The 21611-nt window shown below is 49.3% G+C and overlaps 1 protein-coding gene across 6 annotated transcripts in view; it reads left to right on the top strand.

Moving 5' to 3' along the window:
• Window positions 1–20321, top strand: part of SLC25A48 (solute carrier family 25 member 48) — a 38653-nt gene extending 18332 nt beyond the window's left edge. For 2 of the 6 annotated variants that reach the window (XM_070517336.1, XM_070517334.1), the window contains 4 exons: window positions 6455–6712; window positions 9064–9243; window positions 16255–16384; window positions 19552–20321. In XM_070517336.1, the coding sequence (XP_070373437.1) occupies window positions 6455–6712; window positions 9064–9243; window positions 16255–16384; window positions 19552–19567 (584 nt within the window). In that variant the 3' untranslated portion in view covers window positions 19568–20321. Of the gene's footprint in view, window positions 1–6454; window positions 6713–9063; window positions 9244–9853; window positions 9997–16254; window positions 16385–19551 lie in introns of those variants that run through there. The other 4 variants (XM_014828470.3, XM_070517335.1, XM_070517338.1 and 1 more) reach the window with 4 other exon arrangements.
• The last annotated feature ends 1290 nt before the right edge of the window (window positions 20322–21611 follow it).

Raw genomic sequence — 21611 nt, 5'->3', positions numbered from 1 at the left:
CTTTGTGCCAGGCTGTATGCAGTAAACAGCAAGTGAGCAGCAAAGCAAACCCCAGCCACTCATAATCCAGGGCTCTTTCCACTAAACCAGCTGCCTCTCTGGACCCTTCAAGTCACGAGGAAACTGCCAGCCTCTTTGGAAGCAGGAGCTGGGCAGGAGTTTCCCAGATGATAATATTCTGGTAAAGAGAACTGAGGGGTCCACTAGCCTGCTCAAACCCCAACCACAGAGATTATACCCAGCCCGTCTGCTGGAGGACATACATTGGATGCTTCTAGAGCATCTTAGACCAGCATGGTACCTGGGACCACGATTTGGGAGTTTCTTTTGGTATCTACAGCCTCTGGCACAAGGACCAGACAGGGCCAGGCTCGGATGAATGCAGAGCATGGGAGGTGAGCCTCTGAGAGGCCCCTGTGCAGAGACCAGTCCGATCAGAGGCTCAAGTGTTCACTGAAGGGATGTTGAGGCACATATGGGGCACAGTGTCAGGCAAAGGGCACGGTGCCCTGGGACAGGACACAGTGTGTGACTCCTGTCATCAGAAAACTCACTGGATCAGTCAGGACAAACCAACAGCAGCCACCATAATGGGGGACAGCCTCTGGCATGGGCTGGGGGCTCCTGGCCTTTTCTAAGAGCACCTTTTAATATGTAAAACAGGGTCCAACCCACAGAAAAGCAACTGTGCTTCGAGTGTCCTGGAGTAAGAAAACACATATGGGGCCGGCCTGGTGGCCCAGCGGTTAAGTGCGCACGTTCCACTTCTGTGCAGCCCAGGGTTCTCTGGTTCAGATCCCGGGTGCGGACATGGCACCGCTTGGCACGCCATGCTGTGGTAGGCATCCCATGTGTAAAGTAGAGGAAGATGGGCATGGATGTTAGCTCAGGACCAGTCTTCCTCAGCAAAAAGAGGAGGATTGGCAGTAGGTAGCTCAGAGCTGGTCTTCCTCAAAAAAAAAACCCACATGTGACAAGAAGTGACACTATAGATTATTAGTATATTTGAATAAATTTTTATTGTGATCCCCCACAATTGCATCTATTCATATGAGGAAAATGGTCAGACTAGTATGTGTGAGATATTTTAGGAGTTCTGTTGATCTATAATGCTTATGGGTTTGTGGGTCCTTCAAATAACTCCATGCTCCTGGCTTCCCTTTGAGAGCCCACTGGCCCTGCCATATCTGAGCACAAAACACTGGATAAACTGCGCATCTTGGACTGGGCACCAGCAGGGCCTTGTTAGTGGATGGCTGATTTGTCAAGGCATTTTTGCGGAAAGTGAGCCGTTGAGATATGATGTGATGTTCCCACTCACCTCTGACGTACAGCGCACACAGGGGAGGCCTGGCAGTGCTTTGCCTTCAGAGAGGGGCCTGGCCTTTGTGTGCCTCAGGGCCGGGCCCTCCTTACCTCCTGGATCAGTGACCAGCGCTGTGGTTCAGCTGGCTTTCCTGTTTCCACAGTCACGGCCCATTGAAGTCATTGAAGGACATTTTCTGAGAAAGAGAAAGAAATGAAACTTCATCGTGTTTGTATCTGAAAAGCGCACAGTGGCTTGCTGTGGCTAGGTCCCTTGGTTCTGAGAAGACAGGCAATAGTGGCAGATCTGTGGGGACCCCAGCCTGTGTCTGGGCCAGCTCAGCCCCTCTGAGGTGGGAGGACCACCCCCGCTAGAGGTGCTACATGGGTACCTGTTAGGACTGGCCAAACCTGGAAGTCCCTGCCCACTGTGGGGTCTCCTGCAGAGGCACCCGCCTTCAAAGGGACCTCCTGGCCCAGGAAGGAGGCAAGCAAGGCACTGGCCGCCAGTGCAGGGCAGTGGAGCCAGATAGTCAGAGCATGTGGTCTAAGGAGTGGACTGAGTTGGACAAGGCGGGGGGTCGGGAGAAGGGGGTCTAAAAAGAACTGTGTAGGCCCTCCTCCACTGCTAAGGGAAGGTCAGGAGCTGGCTGGGCTTCAACGTCATTGACTCTGAACATCCTGCTTCTCTTGGTGTGGGGCGTTGAGTTGATCCTAACTGAATTTGGAAAAGCAAAGGAAACCACAGGCATCCCGAGTTTGCGGTAGATAATTCATCCCTAGCCTAGTGAAAGGTAATCGGCTCTGGATTAGAGAGCCCAGCAGAAAATGCCTCAATGGCAAAGCACTCGTGATAAGAAATGGTCAAAGTTTGATCGTCATTTTGTCCTTGTTTTAGAACAAAAAATTTTAATTGGAGAAACTAAATACATTTCACCCTAGAAGAAAATATACCTAATGTGAGTCCCTTCACATGCATGTGTGCGCCCCCAAGCCCAAGTCTGGAAGGTTCAGGAACAACAGGCTGAGAGCTGGTGGTTCAGTGTGAGCAGAGTGCCGACCCAGCGCTGGCCTCCCTCCCAGGTGCCTTGCACAAAGCGCACGCCATTTGCACACTTCGCTTGTGCATATTTCCTAGAGCTGCTTGCCAGCAACCTCCCAAGTCAGTTTTGAAGGGTCGCCGAAATTTGTTTTCCACAAACTAAAATTGGTCCACTGCTAGATTACCAAGAGCTCGGATTCAGTGCTTTTCTAAGTCTAGCCACTGAGGCTCCCAGGCCACGCCTCCCAGGGCCACAACGTCCCCACAGAGCATCTCGTGGTCTGAGCAACTGATAGGAATTCCTACTATTTGCTTTGTGGTCCCGTGTGAATTGTCCTTACCACTATTGCTAATGCAGATAGACCCGTACCAGCTATCGCCTAATGAAGGATTTGCTCCTCATTACGTCAGGAACATCCTTGATGTCACAGAGTTCTTTTACCATGAAAAGCAGGAGGGGGTAGGTAGGCTTGGAATCTCTGCTATGCGTAATCAGGCTGTGACCAAAACAGTTTGTTTCAAGTATAAGATGTCATTTTCTCAGGAGGCTGTAGTGACACAGGTGCATGGAATTGTCAAAACTCATCAACTGTGTGCTTATGAGCCACACCTTTTATTGAATGTGAATTATGCCTCAATTAAAAAACAAACTAATAAAAACAGGTATAGGAAGCCAGAGAAGGAGAAGACCAGAGGCTCTGAACGGTGATTGGTCTTCATGGGAAAAGAGGTGAGAATGAGGGGGCGGTCCAGCCAAGAATGCATCATGTCTATGTAATAACAAGGAAAATCAACAAACCCCAAGTGAGAAAAGTTCTCTTAATAAGAAGGGGGCAGTGTACTCTTAAAAAAATGTCGGTGTCATAAAAAACAAAGAGAGGCTGTGGAAATGCTCCAGAGTAAAGGAAGCAAAGGGGACGGGACAACTAAATGCAATCCTGCATTCCTCTGGATCCTGTACTGGGGAGGGGGGATGCTCTACAGGGCATTATGGGTCAAACGACAATGTGAGTACAGACAGTACATTAAATAAAAGTATTGTCCACGTAGATAATGAAACTGATAACTGTGCTGTGGAATGTAAGACAATATCCCTGTTCTTCGGAAACACATCTTGAAGTATTTAGGGGTAAAGGGCCATTTTGTATGTAACTCACCCTGAAATGGTTCAGAAAATAAATTTATATATGTCTGTGTGAAAAAAAAATGTATGTGTGTGCAAAAGAATTTCCTTATTGCTTACCTTGGGGGAAAAAAAAAGAGAAAAAGTACAGGTTTGGGTCTGGTTTGGGTCTTGTTGACAAGGCCAGTTCAAGGTTTGGCAAGCATTCTTCCAACACTGGCACCTGCGTACAAGGAGGATTATATCAGATGCTGTTCTCCCGTTAGTGACTCCTGAGAGTCGCACCATGCCCATAGCTGATTCATGCAAACCTGGACTCCAGGTCAGGTCAATGTTACTTGGAGATGAACATGGCCCAGGCGGAGTTTATGCACTGGGACAATGGCATCTGATCAGTTTAATTGCACACACGTGTTTGAGCCAGAAGGGAGGTGGGGGAGGGAGAGAGAGAGCGCACAAACCATAAAACAAGCAAGGTAAAATGTTAACAATAGGTTAATCTGGGGGAAGTGTAGATAAGGATGTTCTTTGTACAGTTTTTCTTTTTTGCACCTTTTTGGCAAGTTTGAAATTATTTCCAAATAAAGGTTTGTTTTTAAACATTGGGGATGAGGAGGCTGGATATTGTTTTTCACAGTATCAGCTTGTGTCAAGAAGGTACTAGCCATCAGTTCAGATACATGTGTATTCCAGATGATAGCAGTTACCATGACAATTATATTGCTTTAGTGGTCATAAATGGCTCAGTCTCAAGCAATAAAAGCTAGATTGCTTATGTTACAAACCTGAGAGAATGTGAGAGAATTTCCTTATTGCTCACTCTGGAAAGAAAAGGGGAAAAGTACGGGTTTTTTGTTGACAAGGCCAATTGGAAGTTGGTCACGTATTTTTTTGACATCTGTACCTCCAAACCAGCAGAATGTTATCAGGACATTCTCCTTCAATCAGTAACTTTTGAAAGCCATATCATACCCATCGATGATTCATGAAAACCTTGACTCCTGGGTCAGATCACTAGATATGAGCATGGCCCAGGCAGAGTTTATAGGTTGGGACAATTACATCTATTTTATCTAAGGCCACAATTTCCCAAGATGATCCCCATAGTATCATAGTGGATTTGGGAGAGGAAGGGATGTCCAGTGACCTCTCAGTGGACTATCAAAGACCACAGTGTCTGATGTTGCTCTGAGCTCAGAGGACCCTGTCCCCACAAAGTGGCCACCACCTCTGCTTGCTTCCTCTGGGATCCACATAGAAGTGAATGGGACTCAGCCTCCTGCCCCGTGTCCTAACGTGCATGGCAGTGATTACTCTCTTCCTCCAACACAAAAAGAAAATGTAAGATTAGTTTGCTCAAGCACGCTTCCCAGGCCGCTAGAAACCACCCCCTCGACCTCAGCGGCTTCTGGGATGAGTGACAGGACAGGTTGTTCTTGACTTCCGAATCTCCAGTTTGGACTGTGGAGTCCTGAAGCTGAAGATTTTGTCCTAACCTTTCATCAGATAAAGATGGACCTATTTGGGGGACTTGGAAGTTCAGCTGTATAATGAAAGTGGTCTGCTTCTGCGCCAGCATGCGCAAGACCAAACTGAGGCGCTGCCAATAGGGAATTAGACCCACGCAGAAAAATAGGTGTGCGGTTACAGGCAAGCTTCATTCTATTTCTTTCCTGGTCACATCATATTTGTTCTTCAAGAAGGGAAAGTTGAGAGTAAGAGGTGCTTTTTCTGAGCTAGGACTGGGAGGTCTCTCTGGCCAGGAGTCAAAGCTGTGCTAATGGGTCTGTGGTAGAGGAGGTGAGCAGCAGAGAGGGAGACGGGGGAGCCAGGTGGAAGGGATTATGTGGGGGAGAGAGAGTCACCGCTTGCTGGCTGCATACAACCCTAGAGGAAGCTACAGACATAACAACCCACGATCTGCTGGCAGAGACCTTGGAGGTCAGGCTAGGAGACAGCAGCCTTGTGCCCCTGGACTTTGAGGGACCGATGGCACCAGTGCTGCCTGCAGCTGTTTCAGGGCACAGCCTGGCCAGGGCTGGAGGGAGTCAGTGAGAACATATGCAGCCCTCCAGCCAGTGTGTCCTGCTCCCAACTCATGCCAGTCACCTCATCTTCCTACTAATCTCTTGATAACTTCTTGCACCTCCATTGTCCCTAGCACCGTACTGAGAACTTTATAGTATTACTTCATTCATCCTCACAACAGCTTGTTCTCCTTTTTATTAATAAAAGATTTTTCCAGCTTTATTGAGATCTAATTGACATATAACACTGTGTAAATTTAAGATGTACAACTTGATGATTTGATGTACATGTCTATTGTGAAATGATTACCGCGATAGATGGATTAACACATCCAGCACCTCACAGTTACCACGTTGTGTGTGTGTGGTGAGAACTTTTAAGGTCTATTCTTTTAGCAACTCGCAAGTGTAGAGTACAGTGTTGGCCTCTTTCTAAAGATAAGGAAACAAAAGCTGAAGAAGATGGCCCAGCAATGTCGAAAGGTTCGTAAGTGGTGGAGCCAGGATTTGGAACTAGGACAGTCTGGCTCTAAAGCTCATATACTTTTTTTTTTACCACACCGTGCACAACTAGACACCCACACACACATAGTGTGTTGGATTTTCTAGCCTTTTTATCAAGAAAGACCTTGGTATGGCCTGTCATACTTGACCGTAGGCTGTCTACAGTCATATCTGCTTAGAAAGACATGGTGACGGTTGACCAGAAACCTCCGGGCATTCTAAGACAGCTGATACTTTATCACCTGGCTGGGATTGTCTCCAATCTGGCTGCACTGTTGGCAGGGGCTCCCTGTTGGGACATCAGAATGGTTTGAGCTGCCAAGAAGGTCAGAAGGTTTGGTAAAAACTGATGGGCCGCGTGAGTGGGAACTGTCAACGGGCCAGGCTGGCTCCAGTGCCAGAGAATGGCTAGTCTCTTGCCCCCGCGTCATCTTCCCGCTGCTGTCTTTGCAGGCAACCTCAGTCTGAAGCCCAGGGCGGTGGCTCTTGGAGAGCAGCCAGCCTACCAGGGGCCTGTGCATTGCATCACAACCATCGTGCGGACTGAGGGCCTGGCGGGGCTGTACCGGGGCGCCGGTGCCATGCTGCTGAGGGACGTCCCAGGCTATTGCCTCTACTTCATCCCCTATGTGTTGCTGAGTGAATGGATCACCCCTGAGGCCTGTGCAGCCCCCAGCCCCTGTGCTGTGTGGCTGGCAGGGGGCATGGCAGGTAAGGCAGCAGCCCTGATCCTGTCCCTGTGCCGGCCACTGCAGTGGAACGGCTGAGGAGCCCACCTTTCCCTTCTCAGCCCCGAGGAAGAGCAGGTTCATCCAGCCACTCTTCCAACAGTTCTCTGTTCAGTACCTACCGTGTGACTCAGCCAGGCAGAGGAAGGGCTAGGAATGGGGGATGGCCCCCTCTTCCTCCCCTCCCCTTCCCTCTGCACCTGTGGGGATGGGCTCATCCGACTTTCAGTCAGAGATAGAGTCTGAGCATTTACTCCATCAGGCATTACTAAGTTTTGAAAAGGAAATCTGTTATCATGGTTCACTTTTTTGGAATATCAGCACCCTGCAAACCTTTCTAATGTGAAGATTTCATTAGTTCCATAAGGTAGGAAGCAGTCTCTCCATTTTTCCCATGAGAAAACTCAGGTTCAGAGAGATTAAGTAACCAACTCAGTTCACACAGCTAGTGTAGACCGTATAGCAGGGATTCTACCGTCAGAAAGATCCAAGTTCAAATCCACACTTAGCATTTTGTGACCATGAACCAGTTACTTAAGCTCCTTACTCAGAACCCTGTACCACATCCCTATTTCATTTAGCATAAAAGTCAACGTCCTTGCCATGGTTTTAAAGGCCCTCTATGATCCGGGCACCTCTTACCCCTCTGCCCTCATTTTCTGCTCCCGTCCCCTTATTTGCTCTGCTCTAGCCACACTGGTCTCTTTGCTGCATCTTGACCATGCCTGGCTCTCTCCCACCACAGAACCTTTGTGCTTGCTATTCTGTTGCTTGGATTAGCAGTCTGTAAGTCGCTGGGGACTTTGACAGAACTGATTTTGTTGGAGCGAAGGGTGTGAAAACTTGATTGAAGGGGGATCAAGAGAGAATGGGATGAGGGAAATTAGAGAACCCGAGTATACCCCTCACATCTGGGGGATTTGGGCTGTAATGGGGAAGAAGGAAATGCAGCCATAGCCACAGGGGGACGTGGAAGTCACGGGAGGATTGCTTGTTAAGAAGGCTAGTAACATGACGTGTTTGATGCTGATGGCAAAGATCCTCTGGAGGGAAGAAAATTGTCCTTCCTCACCTTCCTCCTCCTCATCATAATTAGCTATGCTCGAAACTCAGCAAACACATTACAAAGCCCACATCTTAGCCACCAAACACCAGTGTTCTCCTTCCGCCCCCTCATGTCTGAGGCGTAGCCCCCGCCGGCTCCCAGTAAGTGCTCACTGAGTACGTGTTGGCTGAGAGGACAAACAGGGCCCTGTCTGCTCTCGTTTCTGGTGAGAGCGGGTGTGAGCGGCCTGGCAGGCAAGCCTCATTTTGTAATATTCTCGCCCACGGGCTGAGGGACAGGGGAGGGTGCCAGGCAGCAGCTGGACCACTTCCAGGGAGAGTGGCCCATTATCCTGGCAGGAGGGAGGAGAGGACCAGAGGGTTCCAGAAGGCCAAGGGCGGGAGGCCACGGGGGCTGGAGACCAGGATGGGCAGAGGGCCTGGGGCAAGCTCAGGCCTCTTTGGGGAGCTTCTAGGCAGCAATTGCAAAACCTCGAAAACCAGCTGACTTGGACTTTGGCATCAGTTTGTTTTTCTCTCCCATCCAAGACTGTGTCAATTTTTGTGTTTATTCAGTAACCCGACATTGTTTTCCTAGTCCTTTAAAGTCACAAAGGGGCCCAAACCAGGGTCCCTGAGCTTATTCAATGAAGCTGACCCAGCGGCACATCATCCCAAGGCTTCGATTCCACATATCTGGAAAAGATAAGAGATTTGTCAAGACCGGCCCCTGCTCTTCTTTGCACTCTCTAGGCTGGCCCTGCCTTGGCAAGCAGCGTATCTGCAGGTGTTTGTTTAGCTTTTTCGTGTTCAGAGCAAATCCTGCTCCTGGGAGCTGCAATCCTTCAGCCTCAGGCCTCGCTCTGGGTTCTCTCTTATGGTGCCCGGAAAGTGCTGCAGTGTGCTGGTGGGCCCTGTTCCTGATCTCCAATAAAAGCTGCTGATAAAGGCTTCTGCTTACAAAGCCCTGGCTGTGGCCCTGGCCCTGTGTTAAATGCTTCACATGCATCAGTTTATTTGCCCTCACAGCAACCCCATGACGATAGGTCCTGCCGCCCCGTTTTACAGATGACAAACCCAAGGCCTACAGGAAGGGGGAGATGTCTGCAAAGTCCCACAGCGGGTGGCAAAGGAGGATCAGAAGCAGCCATCACAGGTCCTGACCCGGAGCTCTTTCCACTTCCACCAGCACCTTATTAAGCCTCTGAATGGCAAAAGTCTGCAGGGAGCTGGGCACCTCCAGACCCCACCCAGCCAGCCCCTGACACCTGTTTGTCTCTCTCTTTACAGGAGCAATTTCTTGGGGGACAGCGACTCCTATGGATGTTGTGAAAAGTCGACTCCAAGCTGACGGGGTTTATTTAAACAAATACAAAGGTGTCCTGGACTGTATCGCCCAGAGTTACCAGAAGGAAGGTCTTAAAGTAAGCCCCACAGCAGTCACGCGGGGTCAGTGTCAGTCCCTGGAAGGTGGGTCAGACATTTTGGGGTATGTGAGATTGTAGAGAAGGGAATCAGGAAACCAAGGTGCTGGTGGTTACCATTTATCAAGCATGACGAGAGGGCCTTGTCCCTTCTCATCCTTGCCCTGGACTGGTGGAGGAGGTGGGTGTGCGCCCCACCTGACAGAGCTTCAGAGAGGATTGGTAACCCACCCGAGGTCACACAGCTGGTGCGTGACAGAGCCGGGACCTGGACCCACATCTATGTGTCACCAAAGCGTGCCTTCTCATCCAGATAGGCTGGAGGTCCTTCCTCACTCACGGCTCGTGCCTCACCCTCACCCCTCCTCCAAATAGTAGGTGCCAGAACCACGTCAGTCATCACATCTCACAAGTCCACCTACCTTCTACTCTCCCACCCTACGCGAGTCCAGACTATCACTCCTGGTCTCAGCAACTGAGACAGCCTCCACCCTGGCCTTGTCCTCTTCTCTTCTTTTCTCCTCCATGCACCTGAAGGGCTTGTTCTTAATCCAAGCCCCTTCCTGCCTCTAAACTGTCTGAGAGTGAAGACTAGATTTCCACCTCTGGCGTCCAAGGTTATAGACGAATTTATCCCTGTCTATCTTGCCTCCCAGGACACCCCCTAGCACCCTCCAGAGAAACCATCATGCTTGCTCTTCCTCGAATGGGACCCTGGCTTTCTTGGCATGCCTCTTAGAATCAGCAGACTTGAGTTGAAAGCCAGGCCTGGCTACTTATGAGCTGGGAGAATCCAGGCAAGTTGCTTCAACTCTCTGGGCCTCGATTTCTCCAAGGATAATCATCCCTACCATGAACGACACAGGTATCTGTAGGTTAAGTTAAATTTGTTGTATAAAAAGTGCTTGGCTTAGTGCATCACACATAGAGAACATTTAGCAAGAGTTTGCCATTTGCCATCAGCACTGGTATTAGTATGAGTAGTTTTATTAGTATTAATGTTACTGCTGAGCTCTGGGCCTTTTCTCACATGGCTGACTCATCCCAAGCCCTCCAATCTTTGTGAACTGCCCACTCCAGTGCGTCCAAACTTGTATTTTTTGCTCCAGTGGAGTGCTGGAACTTTTCCTCTGGAAGCTTGGACTTCCATAAAGGCTGTCTCATCTGTGGGTGAGTGCCCAGGTCAGCATTCTGCAGGTGCTTCTGGACCGTGGTCAGGAGAGGCTGGAGCCAGTTCACAGGCCAATACTGATTACCATATTGGCAGGATCCACCACCAATACTGAGTCTGTCTGCCTGTTACCCAATGCACAGGTGGGAGAGAATCCACTTGGGTCCCTTAGTATGTGGTGCTGGATCCCACAACTCCTATAGAGGAACTTTTGTCCGTGGATGGATGCCAAATTTTTGTTGTTGAGGTGGAGACAAAATGAGGGGTGTCTTGTGCTGCCATGATGCTGACGTCATTCTCCCCATGTATTTACCTTTATTTAGATCTTTATTCTTCATACAGCTTCAAGTTATTGTCTAGTGTCATCTCATTTCACACTGCAGGACTCCCTGGAGCCTTTCTTGCAGGGAAAGTCTAGAGGTAATGAACTTCCTCAGCTTTTGTTTATCTGGGACTGTCTTGATTTCTCCCTCATTCTTGAAGGATAGTTTCGCTGGATATAGGATTCTTGGTTGATAGTTGTTTCGTGTAGCACTTTAAATATATTGGCTCATTGCCTTCTGGCCTCTAAAGTTTTTGATGAGTAATCTGCTGATAATCTTATTGAGTATCTTTTATATGTAGTGAGTTGCTTCTCTCTTGCTGCTTTCAAGATTCTCTCTGTCTTTGTCTTTCAGAAGTTTATTATAATGTGTCTTGGTGTGGGTCTCTTTGATTCATCTTACTGGGAGTTTGTCAAGCTTATTTTATATTTATATTTATGCCTTTCATCAAATTTGGGAAGTTTTCAGCCATTATGGCTTCAAATATTCTCTCTGCCCCTTTCTTCTCCTTATGAGACTCCCACAATGTGTGTTGGTCAACTTGATAGTTTCCTGCAGGTCCCTTGGATTCTGTTTACTTTGCTTCAATCCTTTTTCTTTCTGTTCCTCAGACTCAATAATTTCCATTGTGCTATCTTCAGGTTTGTTGATTCTTTCTTCTGCCTGCTCAAACATGCCTTTGAATCCTTCTAGGGAATTTTTTTCATTTCATTTATTGTACTTTTCAGCTCTGGAATTTGTTTAATTTCTTTCTGGGTTTTATATTTCTTTATTGATAGTTCCATTTTGTTCACATATCATTTCCTTGACTCTCTCCACCTCTTCCTTTAGTTCAAGCATCTTTAAGATGGTTTTAAAGTCTTTGTCAAGTAGATTCGCTATTTGCTATCTTTTTCAGGGACAGTTTCTATTACTTATTTTTTCTCTGAATGGACCATACTTTCCTGTTTGTTTGCATGCTTTGTGGTTTTTGGTTGAAAACTAGACATTTGAATCTAATAATGTGGTGACTCTGGAAATCAGATTCTCTCCTTTTCCCAGGGTTTAGTGTTTTTTGTTATTTTTATTTATTTATTTTTTAATTGTTGTAGGCTGTCTCTGTGCCAAGGACCAGCCTGAGGGGTAAACGTAGGTCTTCTCAGGTCTTTTCTCAGGCCACACCTTTCTCTGAGCATTCATGGTCACTTTCTAGTTTTCCCCAAACGTGTAGTTGCTTTTGAACGTTCTGGTCTTTAATGTCTGACTCCCAAAAGGGGAAAAAGAGAAAAATTAATGGTGGGGAGGGGGAATCAGCCCTTTAAATCCCCTGTAAGTTACTTCAGCCAGAGGCAGAGGGGCTTGGATCAATGTGGGGAGAAGAAACAACATTGGCCACCCTCCTCTTTGCACCTCTATGATCAGAAGCAGCGATCAGTGATCAGAATACAGATCTCCAGTATTTGGAGGAGAGTCGTTATTGCCTACCCTGGCTCCCATCAGCTCTGTGCAGGCTGCTCCAGGAACACGTGCATGGCTGCCTGCCATAGGGCTTGGAGTGGGGAATGGGTAGCTACTACTGTGCTAAGAGCAGAAATTGACTGAAATTAATCACAATTTACTGTCCAAACTTTCCCCTGGAAGTTGCAAGCCTCCAATAAACTCCAGAATTCCAAAATAGTTACATCAAACAGACTCCGCCAGTGCAATTGTGTAGGTGGGGAGAGAGATTCCTGGTGCTTCCTACTCTGCCATCTTCCCAGAATCCTCACCTTGGTTGTCTTTTGTAGTTTTTTTCTTTAGCAGAAGCAGAATTTGTGATTCAACCAATAAATACAGAGGGACACATAAGAGAGATTCAAATAGAATGCTCTGTTTTTATTTGAATATTTTCGTCTGTTTCCCAAAATATTAATGTGTCCTAATTCTAAAAAGTCTGTAGGGGCCAAATATATCACTGACACTATTTTCTCCAAAAATTATTGTCCTCTTTAAAAAACAAAGTCCTTGAATGCAACTGAGGCCAGATAATCAATATCTTAATCTTGATATCATTTGGTCCGTAGTTTATATTTAGAGACAGGTTTTAAGTAGAGGTAGCAATATTCAGCTTGATTAGCCACTGTATTGACTGAGATTTTTTATTAGTTCATTGAAAAAAATCAATGATATATGAACATAGGAATCTTCAAAATGTGTAAGAGGATAAACTGTTTAAATGTCCCTCCTGTGTCCCCAGTCTGCTCTCAAAGACAATTGCTGTTATGAGCTTCTTATGGTATGTTCCAAAAATATTCATAGCCTGTGCAGGCATATACATGTGGGTATATTTATATATGTTTGCATAAATAGTAACATGAAAAACAGTCTCACACAGTCCTGGAAAGTTGGGTGGTCTCACAGAGTCCCAGAAGCAGCAGGAGGAACGCCTTTTCCCAGGGCCAAGGGATGGCTCCAGTCCCAGCTGGCTTGCGCACTGGCTCTATGGCATGCCCTTCCCAAACCTTTTTACTCAGCTCACTGAGGCAGCGTACAAAGCCCTGAGCCCACCTGTTCCCACTTTCCTATGGAAGAAGAACTTGGTGATAATAAAGAATTGGAAAGGAGTGAAATGATGATGGTGCCCAATTTCCATAGCCCTTTTGTAAGTCCCTTAATGATTACCAATCAAGCAGCCTTTATGATAGCAGGAATTAAAGTCCGTGGACTTCAGGGGCAATCCCAAGTCAGAAGAGAAGAAAGGCCTGGAAGTTTGGGATCCATTCTCTGTCTGCTGTGAGGATCGTCTTGGGCCACATGGGCCCTGGCTCATGCTTGGAGAGTTATCATCTGAAATAAGGGGCTGGAGGAGTGCCTTCGTGTCCTTTAGCCCCTCAGAGGTGGCTGTTGCAAAGGGGTTTGGGATGAGACTGGGTGACTCGAAGGAGAGTGGAGAGGAACATGTGTAGGTGGACAGGCTTCTTGAGGCATCAGGGTCAGTTGCTCTTTGGTTCTGCCGCTTGGAGGGTCTGGAGCCCTCCATCTACTCCAGGAATCCTCCACTGCCGCAGCCGTCACCAGGACTCTTTCAGCTCAGAGATGGTTCCTTTTTCACATCAGGGAGTGTGTTTGTTCATTCATTCATTCACTCATCCATTGATTCATTCAATAAGCTGTACAGAGGGTCCTTTGGCCCAAGCACAGTGCAGGTGCAGTGGATTCAGAGGTGAACCGCGCACACAGCCATGCTCTCACCACCCTGACCAGGATCATTACTGGGCAGACAGACAGTTACGGTGATTGGAAGATGATGTGAGAAGCGCTGTGATGGCAGAGATACCGAGTCCACAGAAGGCAATGGGCCACAATTCAGCTCGAGGTCCCATGGGAGGACTGCCAGAGGGTGCAGCCAGGTCTGGGAAGCACTCCAGCAAAGGGGCCCAGAAGAGGCCCAGGTAGGGGAGAGAGCTGGCCCCTTAGAGGAATGATAGGCCATTAGCCTGCCCAGAGTGTCAGTGTCAGAGCCTGCCCAGAGTGTCAGTGTCAGAGCCTGCCCAGAGTGTCAGTGTCAGAGCCTCCCCAGAGAAAGTGTTCGTCCAGAGCATATGGGTTTGGGCAGGCCAGGGAAGGGTGTGGACTTGACCTGGGCAGTGGAGAGCCATGGAGGCTTCCTGAGAAAAGACTCAGTCTGGTGGTTTGGTGTTCTGAATGTTCGGAGTAAAAGCTGGCAGGTCTGCGCGTTGCCATCTCGGGGCCTCACAGCAGAGTTGACCACAGCTGCTGCAGGGAGGTCACAGCTGTCTGTCTGAAGTGTCCCCTGGCTTCTGCAGGGCCCAGCACTGTGGGAGAGGAGGTTCACATTCCAGGCTCGGTCCTGCCTGGCTCGCCTCGCTTCGCAGAGCCAAGCCCAGGTCCACAGGGGAGCCTCTGTGGGCACCCAGCATGGAATTTTCCCCTCAGAGCCTGACCCAGTTCCTTGACATTATTCAGTCACTCTGGGTGAGCCTGTGGAATTCCAGAAAGGTTAGACATTATGGAGGTGTGCAGTTGTTACCAGGATCCACCTGCCCCCTGCCTGGATCATTCCAGAATCTGGCTGAGCCACTCACTCGCCTCTGGGGATCCTGGTCTGTCAGCTCCCTTCCCTGGGGCCAAGGTTTCCCCTCAAGTCCACCAAGGCCCTTGTCTCCCCTTCCTGACCAAGCTGCATCTCCCAGGCTCCATGGAGTGCCAAGGTGCAGGTTCCTCTCCTGAAGGAAGGTCACCTGACATCCTGGCCAATGACAGTGGCCTGCACCTACCCTTGCACCACAGTGCCCAACAACCAAGGAAACTGGGGAAGTGCAAAGGGCTGGATTTCTACTTTCATAAAATTACAGTGTCAGTTCTATTTCGTAAATGTAGTAAATTACATGAGAGTCAGAGAACATGTGTACATCTCTTGCCTGACAGTTCTCAGGTCTTTTATGCTTGGGTAGGCATTCGCCTTTAGATGTATCTCTTCCCAGAGAAGACATTTAAGGACAGCTCACCAAAGCCCTTATCTGTTCTGTCATGTTCTAGGTTACATTGTAACTATTCCTGAATGGGGCTAATCTCCCCTAGTAGTTTATAAACTTCCCAAGGGCTCGAGCCACATCACATTGATCAGTGTCTGCCCAGCACCCAGAGGGAAGTTTTGGGGAGGAAGGGAAGCGTCTTATCCTATTCCCTAGGGATGGAAGGCAAATGCAGTCTTCTTGTATGAAGGGCTGAGTTTAGTAGCTCATCAACATAGGCTGCTACTCCTCAGCACTCGCACTAATGATGGAGGCTGAGTGCCACTCTATAGAAAGCGCTGACGGTGGATGATAAGGATGCTGATGTGATATCAACAGTTAATGAGTGCTTACTGCATGGCAGGCACTGTGTCAGTGCTTTAAAAGCATCATCTTATTTCTTCCCTCAACAACCATAGCAGGTCACTGGTATTATTACCCCCATTTTACTGTTGGGGAGATGAGTTCCAGAGACTTTGCCACTTGCTCAAGAAACACAGCTACTAAATGGCAAAGCTGTGCCTCAACTCCATGTCTGCAGTCTTAAGCATGACCTGAGTTCCCCCTGACTCTGCCCCTTTGGGGACATGCTGTGAAGCATCTGTCATAGGGGTTGGTCATGGCTGGGTGCCCTGTCCCCCCCCCCCCCCCCCCCACTGCAAACTGAGTGGAGTGCAGAGCTCTGATTTCAAGCTTCTTGAGAATTGTGCATGTGTGTATATGTATGCGTGTGCCTGCGGGTATGCGTATGTGTGTGTTCATGAGAGAACAGGAGTTAAGCAAGTGTACATGGGTATTCATAGGACTCGACAGTTTGCCCATAGTGTTTAGTGCCTATGTACTGGGGCCTGGGAGGAAAAGCATCATCAGACGTGACATGGGTCAGGTCAGGCACCTGGCTGGGGCATCCCGGGTGGTCTCTGTCTGCATGGGTCCTTGGAGCTCTGTGTGGTCCAGCCTGGGAGGGGGGCCTGAGTGGGCAGCACCACTAGCCCTTTCTCTGCCCCTCAGTGGTGGCCCTGCAGGAGGTTCAGGGCAGTCCCCCGTGATAACACTACCTCCTGCCAAAGGTGTTTTTCAGAGGCATCACCGTGAACGCTGTGCGGGGCTTCCCCATGAGCGCGGCCATGTTCCTTGGGTACGAGCTCTCGCTGCAGGCAATCCGCGGGGACCACGTGGTGACCGGCCCCTGAGCACCAGGTCAGTGGGCTTCCTTCCCAGCCAGTTGTACTTTCCAGAGCTTGAAACTCTTCTCTGCCATGAAAATGTTGTAGGCTTCTGAAACGTCCTTCTGTCATTTGTTTCCTATTTAATCTGGGTTAAGTCTGGAGCTGGTATTGCCACCCTTCTAATCATCAAAAAGCTCTTCCGAAATGGCCACTTATGGCTGATGGAGAGCTCGGTGCTCATTAACTGAAGTCGGCACACAGACCTGTTTATAGTGAGCTGCCCTGTCATTTCCCATCCAGCAGCTTCCACAGCCCTTGGAGAGAAGTGAGTTTAGCTTCACTGTACAAATTCAGTATCCCGGGCTCAGGAGTGAGGACTCAGCCCAGGGTACCCATGCCTGTCATGTGGGCACCATCTCCCTACCTCCCTGCTGAACTCAGAGCCTGAGTCTGAGAGCCACCAACAGGCTCCCAAAGCCCTAGAGGATAGCCTCTGCCCCATTCCTGCCTCCCGTGTCCCCTCCTTTTCCCATTGCAGAAAGATCACAGCAGCCTGAGGGATCTAAAAACAGAAGGCTGAGCAAGTGACTCCCTTGCTCAGATGCCCTCAATGGCTCCCCATTGCCCTCTAGGGAAAGCATCAATCCTTAACAGCTTCATCCTCACCACCAGCCTAAACATACCATCCTCACTCTCATCGCTGGGTCTTTTCACATGCTGTCCCAGCCTGACATCTCTTTCTCACACCTCCCCCCCACCGCCATCCTTGGCTTCATCAACTCCTCTTTCTCATCTAGGCCTGGATCTAAAAGTCTCCTTCTCCAGGTAGCCTGCCCTGATGCCTCAGCTGGGAGGAGTTGCACCTGCTGTTGGCTCCCTCCCACAGCCCCTGCTCAGCCCCTACCACACCCCCTGCATCAGAACTGCCTGATGACTCTCCTCACTCCCCAGCCAGCGTGCAAATTGCAGAAGAGCTGTGACTATTTTTTACCTCTGTATTGCAGTGCCTCGCACAGAGCCTGGCACACAAATGACCACTCAGAAACATCACTGAGTGAATGGATGATCGACCTGAAAAACCCCTCCATTCCTCCTCTTCTTTTCCTCCTTTCTTTCTCCTTTTCTGGCCCCAAACTAGTTACCCACAGAACTCAGAGGACAAAGTGAGGTGAGTCACTGAATTTTCTAGTCTATTAAAGAAACCATTGGCCTCGGCCTTGGTGACTGCAAATTCTCCCAGGAAGGGTGGTCTTGGGCAGGAAGGTCTAGCAGACACCCCTGCTGCCTCCCCTGGGGCAGCAGAGCCCCCACTGCTAGGATGCTTGCATGTGGCCAGACCCCAGGCCAAGGAGGGCGTGCTGGATCAGGCTGACTGGAGAGAGCCCAGGACAGGCCCCAGACACTGGCTTTAAGTAAAATGCTTTAAGCTTTTTAGTAAGGCACCCACATTCACTGCTTTCCTGGCTTCTTGCCCTCTCTTATAAAAGGAAGAGGGTAGCAATGCATTCTGCATAATTAAACATCCTGGGTGAAGAGTCACTGCATTGGGGGCACATCCAGGGCAGGGAAGAGAAGTTGTCTCATTCTTTAAGCCGCACTCAGATAGTGGCCACTCCCCACTTCGAGCAGAGGAAAGTGACTTTAAAAAAAAAATACTATAATCAAATCAATGCATTTTTATTGTAGAAAAAGTAAGAAATACAAATAAACAGAAAGAACAAAATAAAAGTGCTTGTAATCCCAATTCCTTGTTATTATTCTTCCACGTGTTTTTTATGTGTATCCCCGAAATGAGATCCTACTTTACATAGTTTTATAATCCACTCTTCCTATTCAATAGTTCAGGATCATTTTCCCATGTCATTAATCTTTAGCTACAAGGTGGTTTTATTGCCAAGACCTGGCACATCCCACAGTGGCTGGACGCTTGCCTGAGCTGTCACACCCGGCCACTTGTGACCACCCTGGTGATTGGCTACCTCAGGAGGAAGGAAGAACTTTCTAGCAAGCCAAATCCTGATTGTCCTGGATTTGGCTTTTCAGAGCAGTGACCACCCCAGTTGGAAGCTCTTCTTTCTGAAAGTACAAGGGACGCAGATGTCTGTCTGCCTGTCCTCTGCTGGACATGGGGGGAGGCTGGTACCTCCCAGCTGGGAGGAGGGGTGGTTCCCAGAGACTTTTCTGGAGCCTCATCTTGAACAAGCTTCACTCAAGGCATTCAGCTTCCTGCTCTAACCCAAGAACACTAAGGCACTTGAACAAGTCCTGGATTTGAATTTACCAAGCAGCTCTGAGGCCTTGGGCAGGTCCTGCTCTAGGCAGCATAACACCCACCCTTTGAAGTCATGGAAACCAATGCCTCCCTCCTAGTCTAGACTGAAGACAGAGTGAGATGGTGTCTACTGGAGAACTGGGGAGCCCCACAGTTCCTAGGGAGTGATGGGATGGTGACTGTCCCGAGGCCCGGGCGCAGGTGGTGGGAATGGCACGGAATTGTTCCCAGGTGCCTGCAGGGGCTAGAGTGCAACTCCAAGCAGCTCCAGCCTCCTTCCAACAACCAGATACAGCGCTCTCCCCTGGCTCCCACGAGGTCCTGCAAAGGAAGAAAACTCTCTTTCATCCATCCACTCAGTTATCTATCTCCCAGGTTACACATCCGAGTGACCCAAGGACCATCCGAAAGCAGCGAACAGCGCATGAGGTGGTTGTTTTGTGATGTGGTTACCTTTACCTGTCCACATGGAGAAACCAGAATCAGACCCTACGCGCAAGATGCCCTGTGGCGGTAGAAGTGGGGTCCCAACCACTGGTCAGTGGTCAGCTCTTAGGCTTGTCTGAGGCCCGTGAATTCCACTGCACCCTCCCTACCTGCTTACCAGGATTCCCTGCCCCCAGAACCTTCCGGGAATAAGGCTGGTCTGCTCTCTGCCATGACATTCAAACCTCACCGGCCTACTTTGAACTTCAGGAAAATTCCTTTTCAGGAAAGAAGATACATTCTTCCTATAATACCTTTTTTGAACATTTCCAAATAACCCCAGACAACCTCATAGTCTTTCGCCAGTCCGTCCTCATAGCGATGCTTTGCCAATTGTTGCTTCACAAAAATGTTCTCCAAATGGGTTATTTGACCCCCAGATCTTGCTGACTGATAACGCTGGTGAGATGAAAGTCTTACCCTTCCTCCTTTTTCCCCAGGGCCATTGTCACCTGACCAGGGCTGGTGCCACCTGACCAGGGCTCATGCTGCTGCACGTTGCTGCAGACAGCGGCATCTCCAGAACCCGCAGCAGCAAATTTACTGAAAAGCAAGAAGGCCTCCCGCCACGCGGCTCCATGTCAGGTGGGCCCTCACCGTCCGCACTGACCTTGGAACCCGTTCTTTCCCAACTGCGAGCACTTTGTTCCTCGCCGCCGGCTGGGGTCGGTGAGCTGCTGCCTCAGAAGGACCATCGATCGGTCACTGTCTGTTTCAGATCCACTCTGGCGCCTGGTGGAAAGCAGGGCAAAACAGACCCTGCCCCCATGGCTGCTGTCAACTCCTGGGAATTCACGGAAGACCTGGCGTTGTCCCTAAGTTTCCAAATAAAAGCTCTGAAAACCTCTCCAGATGGCTTCTGTGTCAGCTGCTTCTGCCTGTCCTCCAAGAGGCTAGCCACCCTCCTTCTTCCCTCTGTTTAGACCCTTGTAGACATGGCCAGCCCAGAGAGGAGTCCACTCCATGCAAGTGAGGCGAGGAACTAAGGCCAGCAGCCTCACATCTTTTTTCCCAGCTGCTTAAGTCAGGCAGGGAGGGCGCAGTGCTTGAAAGGTCTCCGGAGGGAGAGGGAGCCTGTGGGAGCTCTCCCACCCTGAGCACCGGGCACAGGCTGATGAGGGGCAGCACTGAGAGCGGGTGGGGTGGGTGTTCTCTGAGCCTTATTTTCACGTGGAGAACAAAACAAAACAAAATAAAATGCTTTTTCCACAGTCTGGTTTCCAGGATGATTTCATTATTCTAAATTTTATTTCTCAGGCCGGCCCAGTGGAGTAGTGTTTAAGTTTGCATGCTCCACTTGGGTGGCCTAGGGTTTGCAGGTTCAGATCCCAGGCACAGACCTACCACTGCTCATGAACCCATGCTGTGGTAGCATCCCACATAAAATAGAGGAAGATTGGCACAGATGTTAGCTCAGCGACAGTCTTCCTCACCAAAAAAAAAAAAAAGAAAGAAAGAATAAAGAAAAATTATTTCTCACTAGAACCATGTGGGGAGGCCGTTGCTCTTTTGCTGTTCTGTGGCCTGTGTCCATGACATCACTCCCACTTCGGTGCCTACACCAGGCATCCCTGAGCAGTCAGAGCTCTTTCCTGATGAGCCAAATGCAGCTTCAGCATCCTTCTCAGCACAGTGTCCTGGGCAACCAGCACCGGCAGGTCAGAATTCGCATACAGATGAATCTATTTGCCATTCCTGCCTTAAATCCAGGTGGTGAAAATATCCTTAGATTCCTCTTCTTTCTCCTGGAAAGGGTCTTCCTTGATTTCTCCACTCCCTCCCGCTCCCTTGTTGATTTGGGGCATGTCTCTGAAAATCCCCTGCCCTAACAGACCCAACACCAAGGCAAAGAAAGCAATGCTCTGGCACAAAGAAGTCGAAAGCATTCGGTCTCATCAGTTTATCCTGTTCCTGTAGCAAAGGGCTCCCTCCTTGAATTAGAACCCTCAGCGTGCCCTTCTTGCTTTCTCCTTCAGGGCCCCTGGCACTGTGGGGGCCCCAGGGCACCTCCACAGGTTGCAGTCTGAACTCTCCATCCCTCCAGCCATGGGGCGTTCATTCATTCCTTCAGACATCACATATTTTTGAGCATTTATTTAGTACAGACACTGTCCTTGGTGTTGGCGACAGGCTCGAGGAGCTCCTAGAGACGGTTCTATTGACAGGAGAGATGGGTCTGCACGTCCACCCCAGCATCACTGGGCCTGGGTAGGGCCTGTGGATGCTGGTGAAGAGATGTCCACTAACATCTGGACTACTCCTGGACGAACTCGAGGTCTTTTCTATATCATGTCTCAGAGCATGTTTCTTAAGTCCACTTCAACGAGACAATGTCCTGGGGCTGGTCCTGGTGGCCCAGTTTGTTTGGAAATAGTGTTGTATTCACAAGGCCAGCCGAGGTCTTCTGCTGGATGCTCCTGATGAAGCTGACATCCAACAACAACCTTCTCTGGGTGTCGGAACCCCTCCCAGCTTCTCTTGATCACCTTGGCTCCTCTCC

This window comes from Equus asinus, chromosome 9 (assembly GCF_041296235.1).
Source record: "Equus asinus isolate D_3611 breed Donkey chromosome 9, EquAss-T2T_v2, whole genome shotgun sequence".
NCBI classification, from domain to species: Eukaryota; Metazoa; Chordata; class Mammalia; order Perissodactyla; family Equidae; genus Equus; species Equus asinus.
This window is presented reverse-complemented; position numbering and strand designations above follow the sequence as displayed.